Source organism: Myotis daubentonii, chromosome 8 (assembly GCF_963259705.1).
Source record: "Myotis daubentonii chromosome 8, mMyoDau2.1, whole genome shotgun sequence".
Lineage (NCBI taxonomy): Eukaryota > Metazoa > Chordata > Mammalia > Chiroptera > Vespertilionidae > Myotis > Myotis daubentonii.
In genome coordinates this window covers 76,429,967-76,447,415 of record NC_081847.1, presented here as the reverse complement: position 1 = coordinate 76,447,415, position 17,449 = coordinate 76,429,967, and the positions used below count along the sequence as shown (strand labels likewise).

The 17,449-nt window shown below is 47.2% G+C and overlaps 1 protein-coding gene across 13 annotated transcripts in view; it reads right to left on the bottom strand.

The window, feature by feature from the left end:
- The window catches only part of FHOD3 (formin homology 2 domain containing 3), a 393,487-nt gene that overhangs the window by 40,970 nt on the left and 335,068 nt on the right, over nucleotides 1–17,449 (bottom strand). For all 13 annotated transcript variants that reach the window (XM_059707132.1, XM_059707122.1, XM_059707123.1 and 10 more), the window contains 2 exons: nucleotides 13,022–13,294; nucleotides 5,430–6,310 (listed from right to left, as the gene is read on the bottom strand). In XM_059707132.1, the coding sequence (XP_059563115.1) occupies nucleotides 5,430–6,310; nucleotides 13,022–13,294 (1,154 nt within the window). The remainder of the gene's footprint in view (nucleotides 1–5,429; nucleotides 6,311–13,021; nucleotides 13,295–17,449) is intronic.

The window sequence follows — 17,449 nt, the reverse complement described above, 5'->3', positions numbered from 1 at the left end:
TAGACTTTCAGAAGTCTAAAGGCTTTCAGACAGGATTGTTGGGCGAGTAGAAAGTCGATCATCCAATAAAAGGAAACAATTTAAAGACGAAACAAAAAGCAGGGGTAAGGGAACCTTTCTTAGGATAGAAGGACAGTAATGGGGCCCTCACTTAGCTGCCTCCATTCCAAATGCAGCAAGGACTGGTCCTACCAGTTTTATGAATGATGCGGGAATCAAGACCGCAGGACTATAGACAATGCAGGAAGTTGTTACTGATGTTAAAATGAGCCTGATGTGCCCAACAACTGCCAAGCTCCTCCCAGCCCTGAGCTGAGCTCTCAGGTCCCTCCACGCTAAGGGGTAATGCAGCTTAGGGCTGTGGGGCTGGTGCAGCCGACTCGTGAGGACTGGGCCACACACTCTGCCTCAGCCAATGCCACACAACCACATCATGGTGTTGGTTCTAGGAAATGAAACAGAAAACCCTGCTCCACTAGTCCTGGGCTTCTGTCTGCGGTACACCATGCAGGCAGCAGCACCCTCACAAGGGAACAGAATGAAATGAGGAGAGTACGGAGGGACCAAAGCTTGTAGAGACATGCGCTCTGGGCAGGTGAACAGGCCTTATTTCCCATATTTTCCTGGAATGCTGACACAAAGGATCACCCCTTAGGATTTTTAAAGAGTAATTTGAAAAAAATTAAAATCAAAAAAATGTAGCCTTTAAAACGTAGATATTCAGCCCTAGCCAGTTTGGCTCAGTAGATAGAGAGTCGGCCTGTGGACTGAAGGATCCCAGGTTCGATTCTGGTCAAGGGTACATCCCAGGGTTGCGGGCTCAATTACCAGTTGGGGGTGTGCAGGAAGCAGTCGAGCAATGATTCTTTTTCATCATTGATGTTTTTCTCTCTCTCTCTCTCTCTCTCTTCCTTCCTCTCTGACGTCAATAAAAATATATATTTTTTTAAAGTAAATATTCTGCCTTGGCTGGTGTGGCTCAGTTGGTTGGGCATCATCCCATGCACCGAAAGGCACATACCCATGTTGTGGGTTTGATCCTGGTCAGAGTGCCTACAGAAGGTAATGATCTTTCTCTGTCATATCAATGTTTCTCTCTCACTCTCTCTCTAAAATCAATTAAAAATATATTAAAAAATTAAAAGAGGATATTCAGCACATAGAACTTATCACCCCAGAGGGTGTTGCGACTGAAAATAGAAACTGGCTAGGGACATGATTTACTGAGAGGACTCAGAGAGTTTCAGAGAATGCCACTGAGTTTGACAGCACTTCCATGAAAGGCGACCGACTTCTCAACACGCCTCTCAACATCTTGCCACAGCCCCTCGGACAGGCTCAGGAGGACACTGGCTCAGAAATGGCAAATCACTCCTCGCTCCCCGCCAACTGCCAAGAGAGTGACACCACTGGACAGTTTCAAAGCTGTTCGCTGAGAAAATGGCCATGACCAGGGTGCCAGGATACTCATGTCAGCAGAGTGACAACTATGGAATTTTCCTAAGGTCTGTAACAAGGGAGCAGGCAATACATATGGGAAAGCATTAAGGCAAAAACCAAAACAACAACAAAAACCCTACTGAGGCCCTAACCGGTTTGGCTCAGTGGATAGAGCGTCGGCCTGCGGACTGAACGGTCCCAGGTTCGATTCCGGTCAAGGGCATGTACCTTGTTTGCGGGCACATCCCCAGTAGGGGGTGTGCAGGAGGCAGCTGATTGATGTTTCTCTCTCATCGATGTTTCGAACTCTCTTTCCCTCTCCCTTCCTCTCTGTAAAAAATCAATAAAATATATTTTTTAAAAAACCCCTACTGAGCCTACATAATGGCTGAAACACCCTTAGTTAGGATGATGCTTCTGAGGAACTTGCCAAAATAGGCTTAATTTTAATTAAGTATTAATTAGTATTAATTAATTTCCCATTCTTTCCCTTTGGGTCTTCTATGGCAGAGGCCAACTGGAAAACAGGTACATTTCTAATGTTCATGTAGTTTATCTGGTACCCCAACCTGGACATTGTCACCGCTGAATTTTTTTTTTTAAGTCACAGCTAATAGATTCTGATACATTTAGAAACTTCAGGGCAAATAAATTTGAACAATCTCTCCAAATCAATTCTAGAGCCCCCTCTTCATGGTAAACAAATGAACCCAAGGTAAGACAGCACTGAGCTCCCAAGGGAAAGCCAAGTCCCCTTCTTCATTCTGGTCATCTCTTCCCTCCACAACTGTCTTGGTCTGTCTGGAACGCGGAAGATAAAGGCTGCCCTTTGTAGCCCTTTATTAGACACATGAGTTAGAAGGCCACTTCCTGGGGCTCCTCAGGATGACATCAAGTTCACAGAGGGTCTGTCCCCAGACCCTCAAGGGCTTTCTACCTTACATCTTTCCCTTTTGCCCTATGTGATTCTCTACATCTTAGACCAACAGTAGAAGCACAACATGATGAAATTCAGCACAGGATTTCTGTCTTTCTCCACAAAACATAATTAAAGTCATCTTACTAAAAAGCTATATATACATTTCCTGCAGAGAGAGAGCGAGAGAGAAATGTAGATCCAGTTCCAGAAACTATTTGGAAAGGAAACCAAAAAGCACATCTTTCTGTTCTTATCGTTTCCGTGAAGTGCTGACCCAGCCTGGCTCCTGCACACGAGTCTTTGATGGGGGTGGAGAGGACTCAGATGGTCAGAGCCGTGCCCTGTTCTGATGCTGGTCTCGTGTAAGGTCTCTAACGGGAACGGAAACAGACTCCCTTTGCTATGTGCTGTCTTGCAAAATTGACTTCATTTTATTTTTGTTGCACTCCATTGTGTTTAATGAAAAACTTCTCGTGAGTCAGGATTCGGAAGTGGCTGCTTACAGCTGTGTTTCATAAAAATCCCAGTCATGCATTAGGAACAGAAGTAAAACTGGCTATAGCTGCAGTGGTAACATACACACGATGGATGCAACTCTCCAATGTACTGCGTTTTAACCCTAATTTTCATGCTCACCTTTTGTAGCATTTGTAAATTATCCCCTGCTCACATTCCCTAACCTCCCCCAAAACAAAGGTATGGGCTCCTGGGTCCTGTTGTAGAAAATTCTGGAGTCCTTCTGGTAAATTTTTCAATACATTACTTTCCTCTTATGCTTTCTGTTTATACAAAACTAGGCAAACATGTGCCCTTTGGCTAGGCAATAACTTATTTTAAGAGGTCACCACCTATGTCTAGCAAGAAGGAACCTTTGGGCTCCTGGAAGGGCACCAATCAGACTTGTCACCGCCCACAGTGGGACCAAGAGGAGGGGAGGGAGGAGAACTGTCCAGTTGGGGTCTTCTCAAGGAAGCTTCTAATCTTACCATGTCCTTTGTAAAAATGAAGTCAGAGGTGCCTTCACTGCCAAACTGTTCCTCCCTTTATTCCTCCTGCCTGGAGTTGAGGGCCAGCCTCTCCCCAGCCACCTCTGAGGTGATGAGCTAGCGGGGGGGGGGGGGGGGGGGGGAGGGCTAGAGAGTAAAGCCAGCCAGATGAGCCCAGTAAGGGGTAGGGGGAGGAGGAGGAAGAGGGAGACAGGCCAACTAGATCAGCAGGGTGGAGGCTGGAGTGAGTGAGGTCAACTGCTGGATAACTCCTGGCAACCAGAGACCACATTTTAACCCAGCCAGGCCCATCTTCCCTGAATGCCAGGCCTGACTTTAAGAACTGAAGGGACCCGGCCGTGGTGCCTCAGGGGTTGAGTGTTGACCTATGGACCAGGAGGTCACAGTTCGATTCCTGGTCCCCAGTCAGGGCACATGCCTGATCCCCAGAGGGGGGAGTGCAGGAGGCAGCCAACCAATGATTCTCTTTCATGATTGATGTTTTTCTCTCTCTCTCCCTCTCCCTTCCCCTCTCAAATTAATAAAAATATATTAAAAAAAAAAACTGCAGGGGACACATGGCTGGCTGAGCACCACGTTACCCTGGAAAGTCACGCACAACACGAGTTTTAACAGGAAGTTGACTGGTTACAGCCCCCCTACCTGCTCAGTCAGCAACGCACGGACAGGCACTAACTCTGTCACTGGACCTCCTGTCTGAGGGCGCTCATGCCCCAGGATGCTGCATGTACTTTTTGATTCAGAATAGGCGCCCGACTGGCAGGTCAGAGAGCCTGACTCAGGCAGCCTTACACTCCCCCAAACAATGGTAAATGGAGAAACACATGGAGCTGGAATTAGCTCCTGAGAATAAGCTCTTAAGTGGTCACTCCAAATCAGTGGTTCTCAACCTTGGCTGCACGTTAGAATCACCTGGGAATCTTTTTAAAATCCTGATTTCTGGGCCTCATCCTCCGGAAATGCTGTTTCTTTGTTACTAATGTTGTGGCCCCACCCCATAACAAAGAAACAGAATTTCTGGAGGATGAGGCCTGGAAATCAGGATTTTAAAAAGATTTCCAGGTGATTCTAATGTGCAGCCAAGGTTGAGAACCACTGCTCTAAATTATACTTCACAAAGTGTTTTCTTATACCCCTCGTTCCTGAGAAGTGAGGGTCGTCTTAAACCTGTTTTAAAACTGTAACACACCCCAAATCACAAGGGTTTTAAAAACAACAACCCACCAGTTCTTTCAGATCTGTAAAGAAGAACCAAATCATTAGAAATAAAACCTGTGATGCAGGACGCTGCCGCTTCTTTTCTCGTTAACCGTGCCTTTATCCTTAATGCCCAGTAACTTCGTGCACAGTGCTTCCCATTTATAAAAGGGGATGTGACATCTCTATTAAAAATGCCACAGCAGCAAAGCCTGCATAACTCTCAGACATTTATGAAGAATCAGGAATCTAGATGGATGCGTAATATTTACAGGATGCCAACGCTGTGGCTGTTTGGAACTGTTTAGATAGCTGCTTTATGCTGATGCAGCCAGGAATTATTCAAAGAAATGGCACCTGAATTACTGTCTTTGCAAAAGCATTGTGTGGTTACAGCTGAGGTTCGAACTACTCCTTTCAGCTCTGATCTCTGAAGGTAAGAGTAATTAATCACGTGGATAAAGTCCACGTGTTGGATAAATGAGCAAGTCTTCTCTCTTCTAGTTGGGAGGAGGGGGACGGGTGCCAACTGCTGTCAGGTGATGCTAATATTCCCGGGTTAACCTTTTGGTTTTTTCCTCCAGGTTATTTGGGCCTTTGAAAGCTACTTTACTTAGTGGTGTTTGTGGACTGCTATCTATGTCAGCTACTGGGGCCCCTTACTCATTTAGCTTACACCTAGGACGTGGCACAAAGAGTAAAATGGTAAAGGCCAGATCTTTATACTAACTGCCCTCCCCTCCCCTTTTTTTAACCAAACAGCAAAAGCAGCACAAAGGGAATTTTACAGACAACAAATTTCAGTCCCACTCCACAGCGGGGGAAAAACTCTGCAAGTCAGGAAGCAGGCCAGATGCTGGCGGTACCTTTGAGACGGACAATTCCTTAGACTTAGACTCGAACAGGTGCTCCAGCCTGGAAGTGTCCACCTTGATAGGTTCCAGTTTTGACCACAGGAATTCTCTGCAGCGCCGGTTGTTCTTACACGGCCACTCGAAGGGCCGCACTTCATTCCAGAACAGACGGATGGTCTTCTTTTTCTTCGTGAATGCCGGCTGACCCCTGGGTACCTGGGGCCACCCTAAGCCCTGAGGAGCATTGAATACTGGAGGAGGAGCCAATAAATTACCGGGGATGGGAGGGGGAGGCACACTGTCCAGCAAGGGTGGAGGGGGCGGGGGCGGCAAACCCAGAAAGGTAGGTGGCGGCGGGGGAGGCGGCCCAGGGGCCGCCCCGTGACCCAGGTCCACGTCTAAGACGTCGATGTCATCCTCCTCTCCCAGGTCGGTGAAATCCATGTCTTGGATTCTGAGCTCCCTTGGGTTGGCCATGAGCTGGTCCCAGATGTGGTCGGACTCGGTCTTGGGCTGGGGGGATGCTTTCTCCGGGACCGTGTCATCGGGCTGGGTGTCGGAGGAGACGGGCCCTCTCCCTAGGTCCCCGCTGTTGAATTTCTCCGCGAAGGCTTTCACACTGCCCCGGTTGTCCAGACAGCCCACGTCCACCCTCCTGACACTCTCGTCCTGTGCCAGGGAGCTGGCCTGCAGCGTGGATATCCTGCTGGCCAGGCTGGGCACCGCCTCTGCCCCCTGCTCAGCGCCCGCGGGCTCGCCCTCCCCCTTCTCCTCGGCATCCGTGGGCTTTCTGTTATGGGCATACAGCATGTCCAGCATGAAGCGTTTGTTGGTGAGGATGTCGCCACACTGTTCATTTACACTGGCATCCTGAACCCCCGCGGACCACAAACCTGAAAGCAGACAGGAGAGAGGAAAATGAGAAAGGCGCAGGGCCACACCCCGAGAAAACCAGGTAGGGAATCTGTGGGCTTTCTGTACACGGCCACTCAGAGGAGACAGGGAAGCAAGACCCCCGAAGAGGAAGGCGGTCATGGCTGACAAAACGCCCTCGACCAGGTGCAGATGCCGCATCTAACGCCCAGTGACCTGCTCCAGGACCCGCGACGCCTGTAGGTGTGACACTGCCGGGCTCCTGGGAGACTTTTCCTGACCTTCACTACTCACCATGACAGCTGGTCAGGACCCAGCCACAGGCGACCAAGGGGCTTCTGTCCTAAGCACACAGGGAGGCAAGGAAGATGCTCCCTCCCCCACTGAGGCCTCGGAGAGGCTGTGGGGTTATTTCCGTCGCTCTCTCTCCTCCACATGGCACCAGGGCAGCTCAGATCGCCCAGAGAGATGCATACACCACGCCATTGGTTGCACTTAAAATTCAGGAGACCCTTAAAGCAGCCTGGCTTTCTCTCTAAGACCTCCCCTAGGTGACCTTTCACACCCTCCTCTCTCCCCTACCCCCCTCACCCATCTCATCCTCGCACAGCGTGGCCCTGCTCCCTAGTTTAACAACTTCACAAAGTCAGAAAAATCTACCAGGGCTTTCATTCTGCCTCCACTCGACCACCTGCACCTGAACATGGTCTAACTTCTCCCATCTCAAAAAACACAAACAAAACGCCCACCATTCACTCCATGTATCCCTCCTGCTATAATCCCTCTTTTCTCCTTTCCTTTAAAGTAAAGATGCTGGTGAGGTGTTTTTGTGTTTTGTTTTGTTTTGCTCACTGTTTCCAGTTTCTCTATTTTCTCTTGAACGAGTCTCAGGAAGTTTTTGCTCCCTCCACCTTTCAAACCTGCTCCTTTCCAGGCGACCGCCGCCTTGCCTGCTGCACTAGCCCCAGCTGCTCACCCTCCTCCCTTGCTTAGATCCTTCACTTGCTTCACTTGGCTTCCGGGACATTGCACTCAGCTGGTTTGCTTCCTTTTTTCTGGCTGCTCCTTTCTCAGTATCCTGTGCCGATTCCTCCTTTATGTTTATCCTTGAAATGTCCTTGGACCTCTTCTCTCCATCCTTACTCACTCTCTTAGTCACCATCTCGTCCAATCTCAGGGCTTTAAATACCATCTTCTGCCCTCGCCCCCAGCCCCCTCACTTAACCTGCTTCTCCTGAAATTGTTTCCTGTCTAGGATATGGAAACTTCATCTTTCTGCCAATCCCCCAAATCTGAGTCATCTTTGACACCTCCTCATCTTTTATCCCACACAGCAGGGCATCCTGTTAGTTAAATGGTCATGTAGCCAGAATCCAATCTTTTTTTTTTTTTATCACCTCCCCTGTCACAACCCTGGGCTGAGCCAGCATGGTTTCTTGCCTACAGCATTGCAAGGTCTCACTGGTCCCAGCTTCAACTCTTGCCCCTCCACAGTCAATTCTTAAATTCTTAATACAAGAGCCACGTGATGTGTTAAAATATCTGATCATACCTTTTTGCTCAAAGTCTAACGATGGCAAATTTCCCTGAGACAAAAAACCAATGACCTTGCAATGTTCACAAGCCTCGTGTGATCTCACCTGAATTGTTTTCCATCTACAGCTGCCACCCCAGGCAGACAGACATGAACATCTTCAGCTACAGCAGCTCCTTGGCATTCCTAGAACTCCTCAGGCATGGCCCGGCCTCAGGGCCCTTGCCCCTCCTAAACAAACTGCACCCAGTTAATCGCATGCTTTGCTCCTCAAAACCCTTTATGCCTTTGCTCAAATAGTAACTTCTCAGCAAAGTCTTCCCCAAACACCTTATTTAAAATTGTGCAATGCTTTCTCTCGCCAACACTGTTTATCATCCTTTCCTGCTTTATTTTTCACCAGAGCACTTATTACTATGTAACCTTCCACATAATTTTCTAATTTATTTTATTGCCGTCTTTGCCCCATCACTAGAAAAATTATAATTAGTGGTTAAACTGTCTTCTTCATTGGAATGTAAACTCTACAAGTGCTTTGTTCACAGTGTATCCCCAGCATCTAGCATGAATGAATGAATGAATGAATGAATGAATGAATGTTCAGGATGTCATTCCTCTGAGCTTGCTTCCTAAGGGCTAACAGGACTATGGGATGGGCATTCCAGAATGTGGTTTCCACCTGATACCAGGGCCTCCATAGATACTTGTATAGGGAGGTGGTAGAAGACCGAGGCCATCGACGTGAGCATGGGGAACTTTTGTTTTACTGAAGGAGACGAGCCCGATCAAACATGCTGGGGAGGACTCTGGTCTCGCCCACAGCTCCACCTTGGACTTAGAGGAGGCATTCGGTGGGGAAGCACAAGCCCCATGTGCTGTTTCTTCCAGTGCAGCTTTGTCCTCCATGCTCCGCTCTGAGCATGGCCTAACCTCCCCAAGGGACCAACGCCAGAGCAAGGAGTGTTGGAGCCCTCCTGTAGGTTCCACAAACAAAAAAACACTCACACCACCAAAGAGGCAGAAGAGGCATTTGAGGGCATGATGGAAAAATCTGGTTATTTGGAGTCCCTACAACTGGCCATACAGCCCGTAAACAGGGAGACTGCTTTGACGCCAGGAGGCTGGAGCAGATACAGTGGCCGAGTCTCTCTCTCTCTCTCTCTCTCTCTCTCCCAGATTGGCTCACTCTTTCTCCATTTATTGGGAAATGTTGGCAATTTCTTATTTTGGCCACAGGGAGAAGAGCCTAAACAGGTAACATTTTAAATGTTGGTCTTCTCACTTGCCCTCTTCATTCACTTAGGGTCTTCTTACATCGTTATGCGGAGTGCTTCTTTGTCCCTAGTTTTCTCCTCTGCTCTACTTTATCTGATATGAATATAGCTACTCCTGCTTTTCTTATTAATGTTGGCATGCTATGTCTTTGCCCAACCTTTAACTTTCTACCTGCCCATGTCATTATATTTGAAACTAGAGGCCGGGTGCACGAAACTTGTGCATGGGTAGGGTCCCTAGGCCTGGACTGTGATCAGGGCCAATCTTCCCTGGCTGCCTAACCCTAACCCTAACCCTAACCCTAGCCCTAACCCTAACCCTAACCCTAACCCTAACCCTAACCCTGTATGTGGGGGGCCACCAGCAGGGCGATCGGGCCCCAGCACCGCCTGTGTTCACCACTACCCACCCACGGTCCCCAGTTCCCCATAGGGCAATTGGGGCCTGCGGGCTGGGGGCAGCTCCTGTGTTGAGTGTCTGCCCCCTGGTGGTCAGTGCACATCATAGACGACCAGTCGTTCCACCATCTGGTCAATTTGCATATTATGCTTTTATGTACATAGGTAAGTTTTGTATGGATAGCATAGAGTTGGGTTGCATTTTATCCATTCTGAAAATTTCAGTCTTTTAATTTTAAAGTAATTATTGATATGTTAGTGCTTAAGTCTCCCATTTTACTTATTTTTTTGTTTCCTTTGTTTCAGTCCTGTTTCTCCTTTCTTGGTCTTGGTAGCTTACTCGAACATTTTTTTTAGAATTTCAACTTGATTTATAGTGTTTTGGAGTATGTTGCTTTGTGTAATTTTCTTAGTGGTTGCTCTAGGTCAGTGGTCGGCAAACTCATTAGTCAACAGAGCCAAATATCAACAGTACAATGATTGAAATTTATTTTGAGAGCCAAATTTTTAAAACTTAAACTATATAGGTAGGTACATTGTTATTAACTTAATTAGGGTACTCCTAAGGCTTAGGAAGAGCCACACTCAAGGGGCCAAAGACCCGCATGTGGCTCGCGAGCTGCAGTTTGCCGAACACGGGTCTAGGTATTAAAGTACATACACTAACTCATTAGTCTCCTGGTATTGATGTTTTACTACTTTGAAGTGTAGACACTTTACTTTCATTTAGATGCCTTTACCCTCCGCACTTTTAAAATATAATTGTTGTAAGTATTTCCTCTACATATATTGAGCACAATATCAAATATGCTGTAATTTTTGCTTACATCATCAAATATGATTTAAGAAGCTCATGAGGAAAAAGACAGCCTGTTAAATTTCCCCCTAATTTTACTCATTCTATTGTTCCTTTCTGAAATTTCAAGTTATCTTCTGTCTTCATTTTCTTTCTGTTCAGAGGACTTCCTTTATCTATTCTTTAAGAGGAGGTCTGCTAGTGACAAATTCTCTTAAGTTTTCTTTAACTGTATTTATTTTCCCTTCATTCCTAAAAGTTAGTTTTGCTGGATATAGAATTCATGGTTGACACATCTGGTTATTTGGAAGCTACTGGGTGGGGTGGGGATGGGGGATAGGACAGCCACAGATTTTCCATTAGCGGTGCTTGTCTAGGGCAGGAAATGTATTAATAATAAAAAAGATTTTCTGTTCTGTTAGGCAATACTTTTCCCAATCTTTTGGCTAGGGGAATAAACTTTACTTGATGCTTCATTGCCATGTCATTCAAGTCTGAAGGTCCCTAGGTAGTCTGTTTTCTTTCCACCTTTCAGCATCTCCCTATGATTGGTTGTTCTGTTATGCCCAGGATGTTTATAATTTAGTTGTCAGAGGGAGACCTGGGAGCAATGGAGCTTCTCCATCTTAACCAGATGCCTCCTTATTAATTTATTCATCAATGGTTTTGTGAGCCCCTTACTGTGTTCTAGACGCCCAGCATGAGCTCACAATGAACAAGACAGACATCCCCATCCTCATGAAGCTTACATCAAGTGGAGACAAAGGACAGTTACACACGTAATTACAACAAAGTGTGATGAATGCTACAATAATGCCTCACCATACGATAATGCATAGAACAGGACACACGAAACAAAGGAAAAGAAAACTACACAACGAGATTAAGTTGAATATCTTTCAAGCCTTGCAAGTTCATTTTCAAATAATAGATGCAATCATTAGAATAGGATTGGAAATAATTGTGATGGTCTTTGTGATTTAGCTGAGAACATTCTGAAAAGCAAGAGCTATGCTGAGACAGCTGTCCAGACTCCACAGCTGCTAATGGTGCCTGAGCAGTGGGGTTTTTTAAGAACCGAAGAGCTATCACATATAAACATGATCACATCTCTTAGCACCACTGAAGCAGAAAAGTCACTTTTCTGCTTACCTAACTCCTGAGGGTATACACTTGGACACCATCAGTTATTGTTGGAAAGTCAATGGTCCTTCCCGGGGAGCAAAGTCTCCATTTTTGGAAAGTTGTCCTTATTTGGAAGAATATTGGACAATCTAATCCAAGAAAGTTTTGTTCCCTAGCTTATGTTTACTAAGCCAACTCATTGATATGTTTTAGGCCCACTATACCTGGTTATGAGGAATAACTCAGAAAGCTATGCATAAACATAAAACATTTTAAGGCCAAAATGTGATCAGGAAGACTTTCCCAACACCTTGTACTATGACCATAATTACATTAAATGTGAATATACAAGTCGAATTTGGGAGGCTAATTGTAATCTGACTTTGAAAGAAATTAAAGAAATAGTAATACATTTAATACATATTAGCACATACATCTTCAACCAAACGGACACAAGATTTTCAATGCAATATTTCCTAAGATATAAACCAGGGGTGGGAAACGTCTGGCTTGTGGGCCGTATAAGGCCTGTGAAATCATTTGGTCTGTCCCTGCCAAGGCATTAGGGGCGAGTTAATTAAATGTTTGACCAAATATAGCAGCTAATTTTTAAGTTAATAATTTTGTATGGCCCAAGAATGATGTTATAGTATCCAAATGGCCCTTGGCAGAAAAAAGGTTTTCCACCCCTGATATAAACTAATAAAGTCTTTTTGTCTTCTTTTGACTAATATTGCGGTAAATAAAATCTAATATATTATAACTGGTGAAAATTCAACTACTAACTATTTTATTTTTATTTTATTTTATTTTTCAATATATTTTTTATTGATTTTGGAGAGGAAGGAAGAGGGAGAGAGAGATAGAAACATCAATGATGAGAGAGAATCACTGATCAGCTGCCTCCTGCACGCCACACACTGGGGATCGAGCCTGCAACCCAGGCATGTGCCCTTGGCCGGAATTGAACCTGGGACCCCTCAGTCCGCAGGCCGACGCTCCAGCCATTGAGCCAAACCAGCTAAGGCCAACTACTAACTATTTTAGACTAAGCCATTGATTGGCAGGTCTCATGGGAGACATTTTGGCTCCATTCATTCATTCAATTTGCATTCATTCACCCATGCTTCAGACATAATGTATTCTTAATCTGTGAACTAACAAGCCAGGCGTGGGTCATGCCACTGGTTGGCAGGCCATTGTGGAGCTTTCATGCAGCCCTTAGGGCTCCTTAAATATATGTCACTCTTAGCTCGATGAAGGCTGGCTGTAAGACTTGCCTCCACTCTGAGGACTGTTAGTCGACAGAGCTGGCTCCCTGCCAACCTGACAGCTCTCAAGCCATGGGCAGGAAAGCCAACCCCATGGTTTCACATATAAATAATAATTCAAAATATTGTATAAATTATTTGCAATTTCTACAACCCTCTGTGGCTCCCTCCTCAAGTCCCTACCGAGGACTAACATTACATGTCATCCCTAATCATAAAGTCACTATTACATGATGAGTGAGCTGGGCCAGCCAGTCACCTCAGAGGCCAGCAACCCAGGACCCCCACCCTGAGGTCCCCTGGAATGTTTATGGAAAAAGGGGCTTGATTACCAGTGCCCCTGTCCCTGGAGAGCTTGTCCTCCTTCTCCTCCCTCTCTAACGTGCTGCTGGAGGATGAGATGCTCGAGGCAGAGCAGTTGTCCCTCTCGTTCACCTCCTCGTTCCTCCTCTCCTTCTCACTGAGGGAGGCTCGCTCTTCCAGTTCCTGCTCCACTTCGCTCTCAGTCCCCAAGTGGGCAGGGGCTACTTCCTGGTTGGCATCATCGGCCACCTGCCCCACCTCCTCCTCTGGTCCCGGTTCTGGCGCAGGATCCTGGGTGCTCGCTGGTGGAGACAACAATGGAGATACAATCACAAGAGGAAGTGTCAAGGATGGTGTGAGGAAGGATGTGAGCTTGATTTCTCTGTGCTTTCCTGGCGGGCAGAATTCTACAGATGGCCCCCGAGACCCCTGTCCCCTGGCAAGTCAACCAAACACAGTCTGGGCACTGCTAGGAAGGGACTGTGCAGCTGACATTGACCTTAAAATATGGAGATCGTCCAGGTGGGCCTGATCCAATCCTGGAGCCTTTTGAAAGCAGGATGCTTTCTGATTAGCAGAAGAAAGAAGTCAGAGATATTAGAAGCAGGAGAAGGATCTGACACCACGCTTCTGGCTTTAAAGATGGGGAGCCATGTGACAAGGAATGTGGGTAACCTCTAAAAAGCTGAGAGGGACTCCAGGCCTATAGAAAACAAGGCATAGGGACCTCAGTTTTACAAACCCAAGAAACTGAATTCTGCCAACAACCTGAATAAACCTGGAGGTAGATTCTTCCCCGAGTCTCCCCATAAGAGCCCAGCCAGCACAACCTTGATCATGGCCTTGAGATACCCAAGGGCAAGAACACCGCTGAGTCATGCTGGACTTCTGACCTACGAAAACTCTGGGGTGATAAATAGGTGCCATTTTGAATTGCTATTTTTGAGCTAATTGGTTATGCAGCAATAGATAACTAATACATGAACCTTCTGCCTCTTCAGGGAAAGAGAAAAAAAATCCATGGTGAATCAAGCTGGTAAGCAAGTAGCAGCCAATGTTTTATCAGTGGCTACCAATGAGGCTTGTCACCCTTTGCTTGAATTGTTTGCTCATAATGTAAACTAGTCCATAATTTGGAAAGCTACGTGAACAATCCCTCACGGGCACAGACTATTTGTAAACCTCTCAAGACTGGAAACATGACGCCTGTCCCAAGGTGAATGCCCTGCCCCTGTGTGCCATCCTCTAGGGAGCAGGGGTGCCACCGCAGGGCTTTCTTTGCATGCTTTTGCTGAGCAAACTCTCTGCTGTGGGCTGTGGATAAGTAACAAAATGATTGAGAATACAAAAAAAATTCTGAGACAACTGCCACATATGAGGGCCAGAAGAGTCGGATTGGCCACCCTGAGGATCTTTGACCAGTGAGGGCACAGCCACATTGAGGGAATCTGACATTGTTCCCCAAGAGTGTGAGCTCGAGCCCTAGGCAAACACAAATTCAGATGGGATCTGCCCGTGGCAGGAACTGTGAGACCTTGCCAGACCTCATAAGAACAAGCAGACCAGGAAGCTCTCTCTCTGTGGGGGTATTGTGCCAACTCAGGTAAGCAGGGATGGCTGGCAGTGGGGTGTGCTTAGCGCCCCCAGTAGGCCAGGCAGTGGCATTACTATGAGTGAGGAAAGCTCAGCATCCCAGCAAGAACTCATACCATCAGGACTCACTGGGCCAGCAGCCCTGCCCCTCGTCTGCTCTCAGGCTGCCTTTCTCTAGGAATGCATCAGGGAACTTGGGAGGGAGGCAGGCAGTGGGAGGATGAGATGCCTGGATCACTTCCAACCTCCACAGGAATAAATACTCCTCCGTGGGAACCCCCTGCCCAGTGCCCTTCAGGTAAAACTGGGTGTAGAGGATGGAGGGCCTCTCCCTTCTGCCTGCCCATAGCTTGATGACATGTTGTACACCTGCTGGGGACCCCAGCTTAATACAGGAGCCTCTTCCTTGGGAGATTGCAGGAAGGGAGGCCCGGCAGCAAAGGCCCCTGCTTTCTACCAGCCGTCCCTGCTGGGTGTCTCCAAGAGGGACAGTTATAGGAACTGGTGATATGAGGGCAAAGTTTCCGGGTAGAGATGCACTGACTGGCAGTAGCAGGAGGAAACCATAGGGCATGACCATGAACGTGAAACTACATGCCTATGAGTGAGCGTGTCAGTCCACTTTTCCTTAAAAGCCAAACCTGGGCAGGTACAGAGAAAGAGTGAACCCGTCTTTGAGAAACATTCCCTTTGGTGTTGAAGGAACTGTAATGGTACCTTCTCTTCATCTGATAATAGAGTATTTAGCAAAGAGATATAAAACCCCCTCTGTTTTACAAACATGGCGAAAGCATAGTTTCAGCAACAGCAGTGTCATCATTTGGTTGACAGAAAGCATCTGTTCTTGCGCACATTAACTTCAGAATAGCCACATCAAAACAAAAATGTGTTTCCAACAGCCTCGCATGTGGCATGCATTTGAGTTGTAATTGGGGAGCATATGGCGCAAACTGGCGAGGGTGCCTCCGGGTGGTTTCATTACTGACAGGGAGACGGGCGCAGTTGGTTGCCATAAGTCTGTGTCTACTCACCCTCCCCAGGAGACAGGCAAAGTAGCAAGGATCCAGGGCTTGATGGTTGTTTGACTCTAGCCTACATGCATCCCACTGTCATCTCCTTCCATAGGAAGGGGCTCTGCCCTCGGATTAGCCAGCCAGTGGCTGCCTGGATAGGTATGGGAATGGGCATGCAAGCTCTAAGAAGCCACGCACTCTTGGGAATAAACAGTGCAATTGCACCCCCACACTTTGGGGCCTAGCTTCAAATATGGAGTCAGACGTTTATATGTGTGATCCAACCACTGGGGTGGTTTCTCCTTTTCCTTAGCTGGGGAGCTAGTCATCTCTGAAACTGATCAAACGCAGACTCAGTGTCCACCAGGTCTGACCACAAATCTGTGGTATGTGAGGTTGTCCTAATGATGAACAAATTAAATACTATTCATACAGACTCGAGTCAAGCAAAACCATCAAGGATGGAGCGAGTGAAGGCAGAGAGCAAATACAAAGCTGCTCATTCCTGACGAGCTCTGTGCACATACATCCGGCAACACCTGTGGCATCGACGTAACAACAGCCTTGTTTTCAGAGGGCTCCCCACATGGCTAGGACACGGGGCATAAAAACCCATCAGCAAGTCACAGTGGTATGTGGCCAGGCACCTACGAGAGTTCACTGGATGACAAGTGACAGGAGTCCCTGGAAGGAGCAGCCAGGGTCCTCGGCTATACTGATCAAACAAGGGCAGAAGGTCCCCGAGGACCAAGGCCACGCCTGCCTCATGTCCCAGTGCTCCTAGGCCAGCATCTGCTCACATTCTTTCTCAGTGATACTCAGGAAGCACCCTGAGAGTACCTACCAAATCCCAGATTTCTGCTCCCCTTTCCCATTACCTTTCATCAGGGACTCCCTCCTCAACACCCCCTTTCACACATACACCATCACTGCCTTTGAGTCACTGCCCCACACCAGGCCGGCTGCTCTCTGCGCAGACATAGGGAACAGTACCATCTACACTCCCCGAGTCCCCAAGAAATAGAAGAACTAAATTAGTCTGCAGGAAAAGTCCAAAAGACAGCTAAGGTATTTGCCAACACCCGGGGTGAAAACTGCTCACAACTTCCCACTGTTGCTGGTCCTAGTATTTATGAGCCTTTCTCTGGCCCAGCAGTGGTGTTGATGGTGAGAGAGACAGTGACGCAAGACAGACTTGGCTCTTGTGGAGGTTACAGAGGAGCCAGGGATCCTACCCTTCTTGCCTGGCCTCTGCCTGGCAAAGGTGGGCCAAGCCTGACACCAATGGACCCAGGGAAATCCCAGCCCTCGGCTCCCTCACAACTAAAAGTATTTATCAGCCTGGCCAGTGTTGCTCAGTGGTTGAGCATCAATCTAAGAACCAGGAGGTCATGATTCCATTCTCCGTCAGGGCACATGCCAGGGCTGCGTGCTTGATCCCCAGTAGGGGGCAGGCAGGGTCAGCCGATTAATGATTCTCTTTCAACACTGATGTTTCTCTTTCCCTCTCTTCCTCTCTGAAATCAATAAAAATATATTGTAAATATTTATCAATATTACAGCTATTCTAAGAGCAAAAGCATGATATCCTGGAGGGTATGGTCAGGGTCTTTGGCAAGACCTGGGGTGAGATATGTGTATCTGAACTAAAATGGCATTTAAGCAGAGTCTCCAAAGATGACAAGGAGTTAAAAGGGGGAAAGTGGACATGAGAATGTTCTGGGCAGAAGGAGGAGTGTGTGCAGAGGCTCAGAGCAAAGGCTGTGCTGCAGGAATGAAAGATGCCAGCAACAGGGGCCAGGGCCACTGTAAGAGGTAAAGGCCTGGAACTTTACTCTCAGGGCCATGATG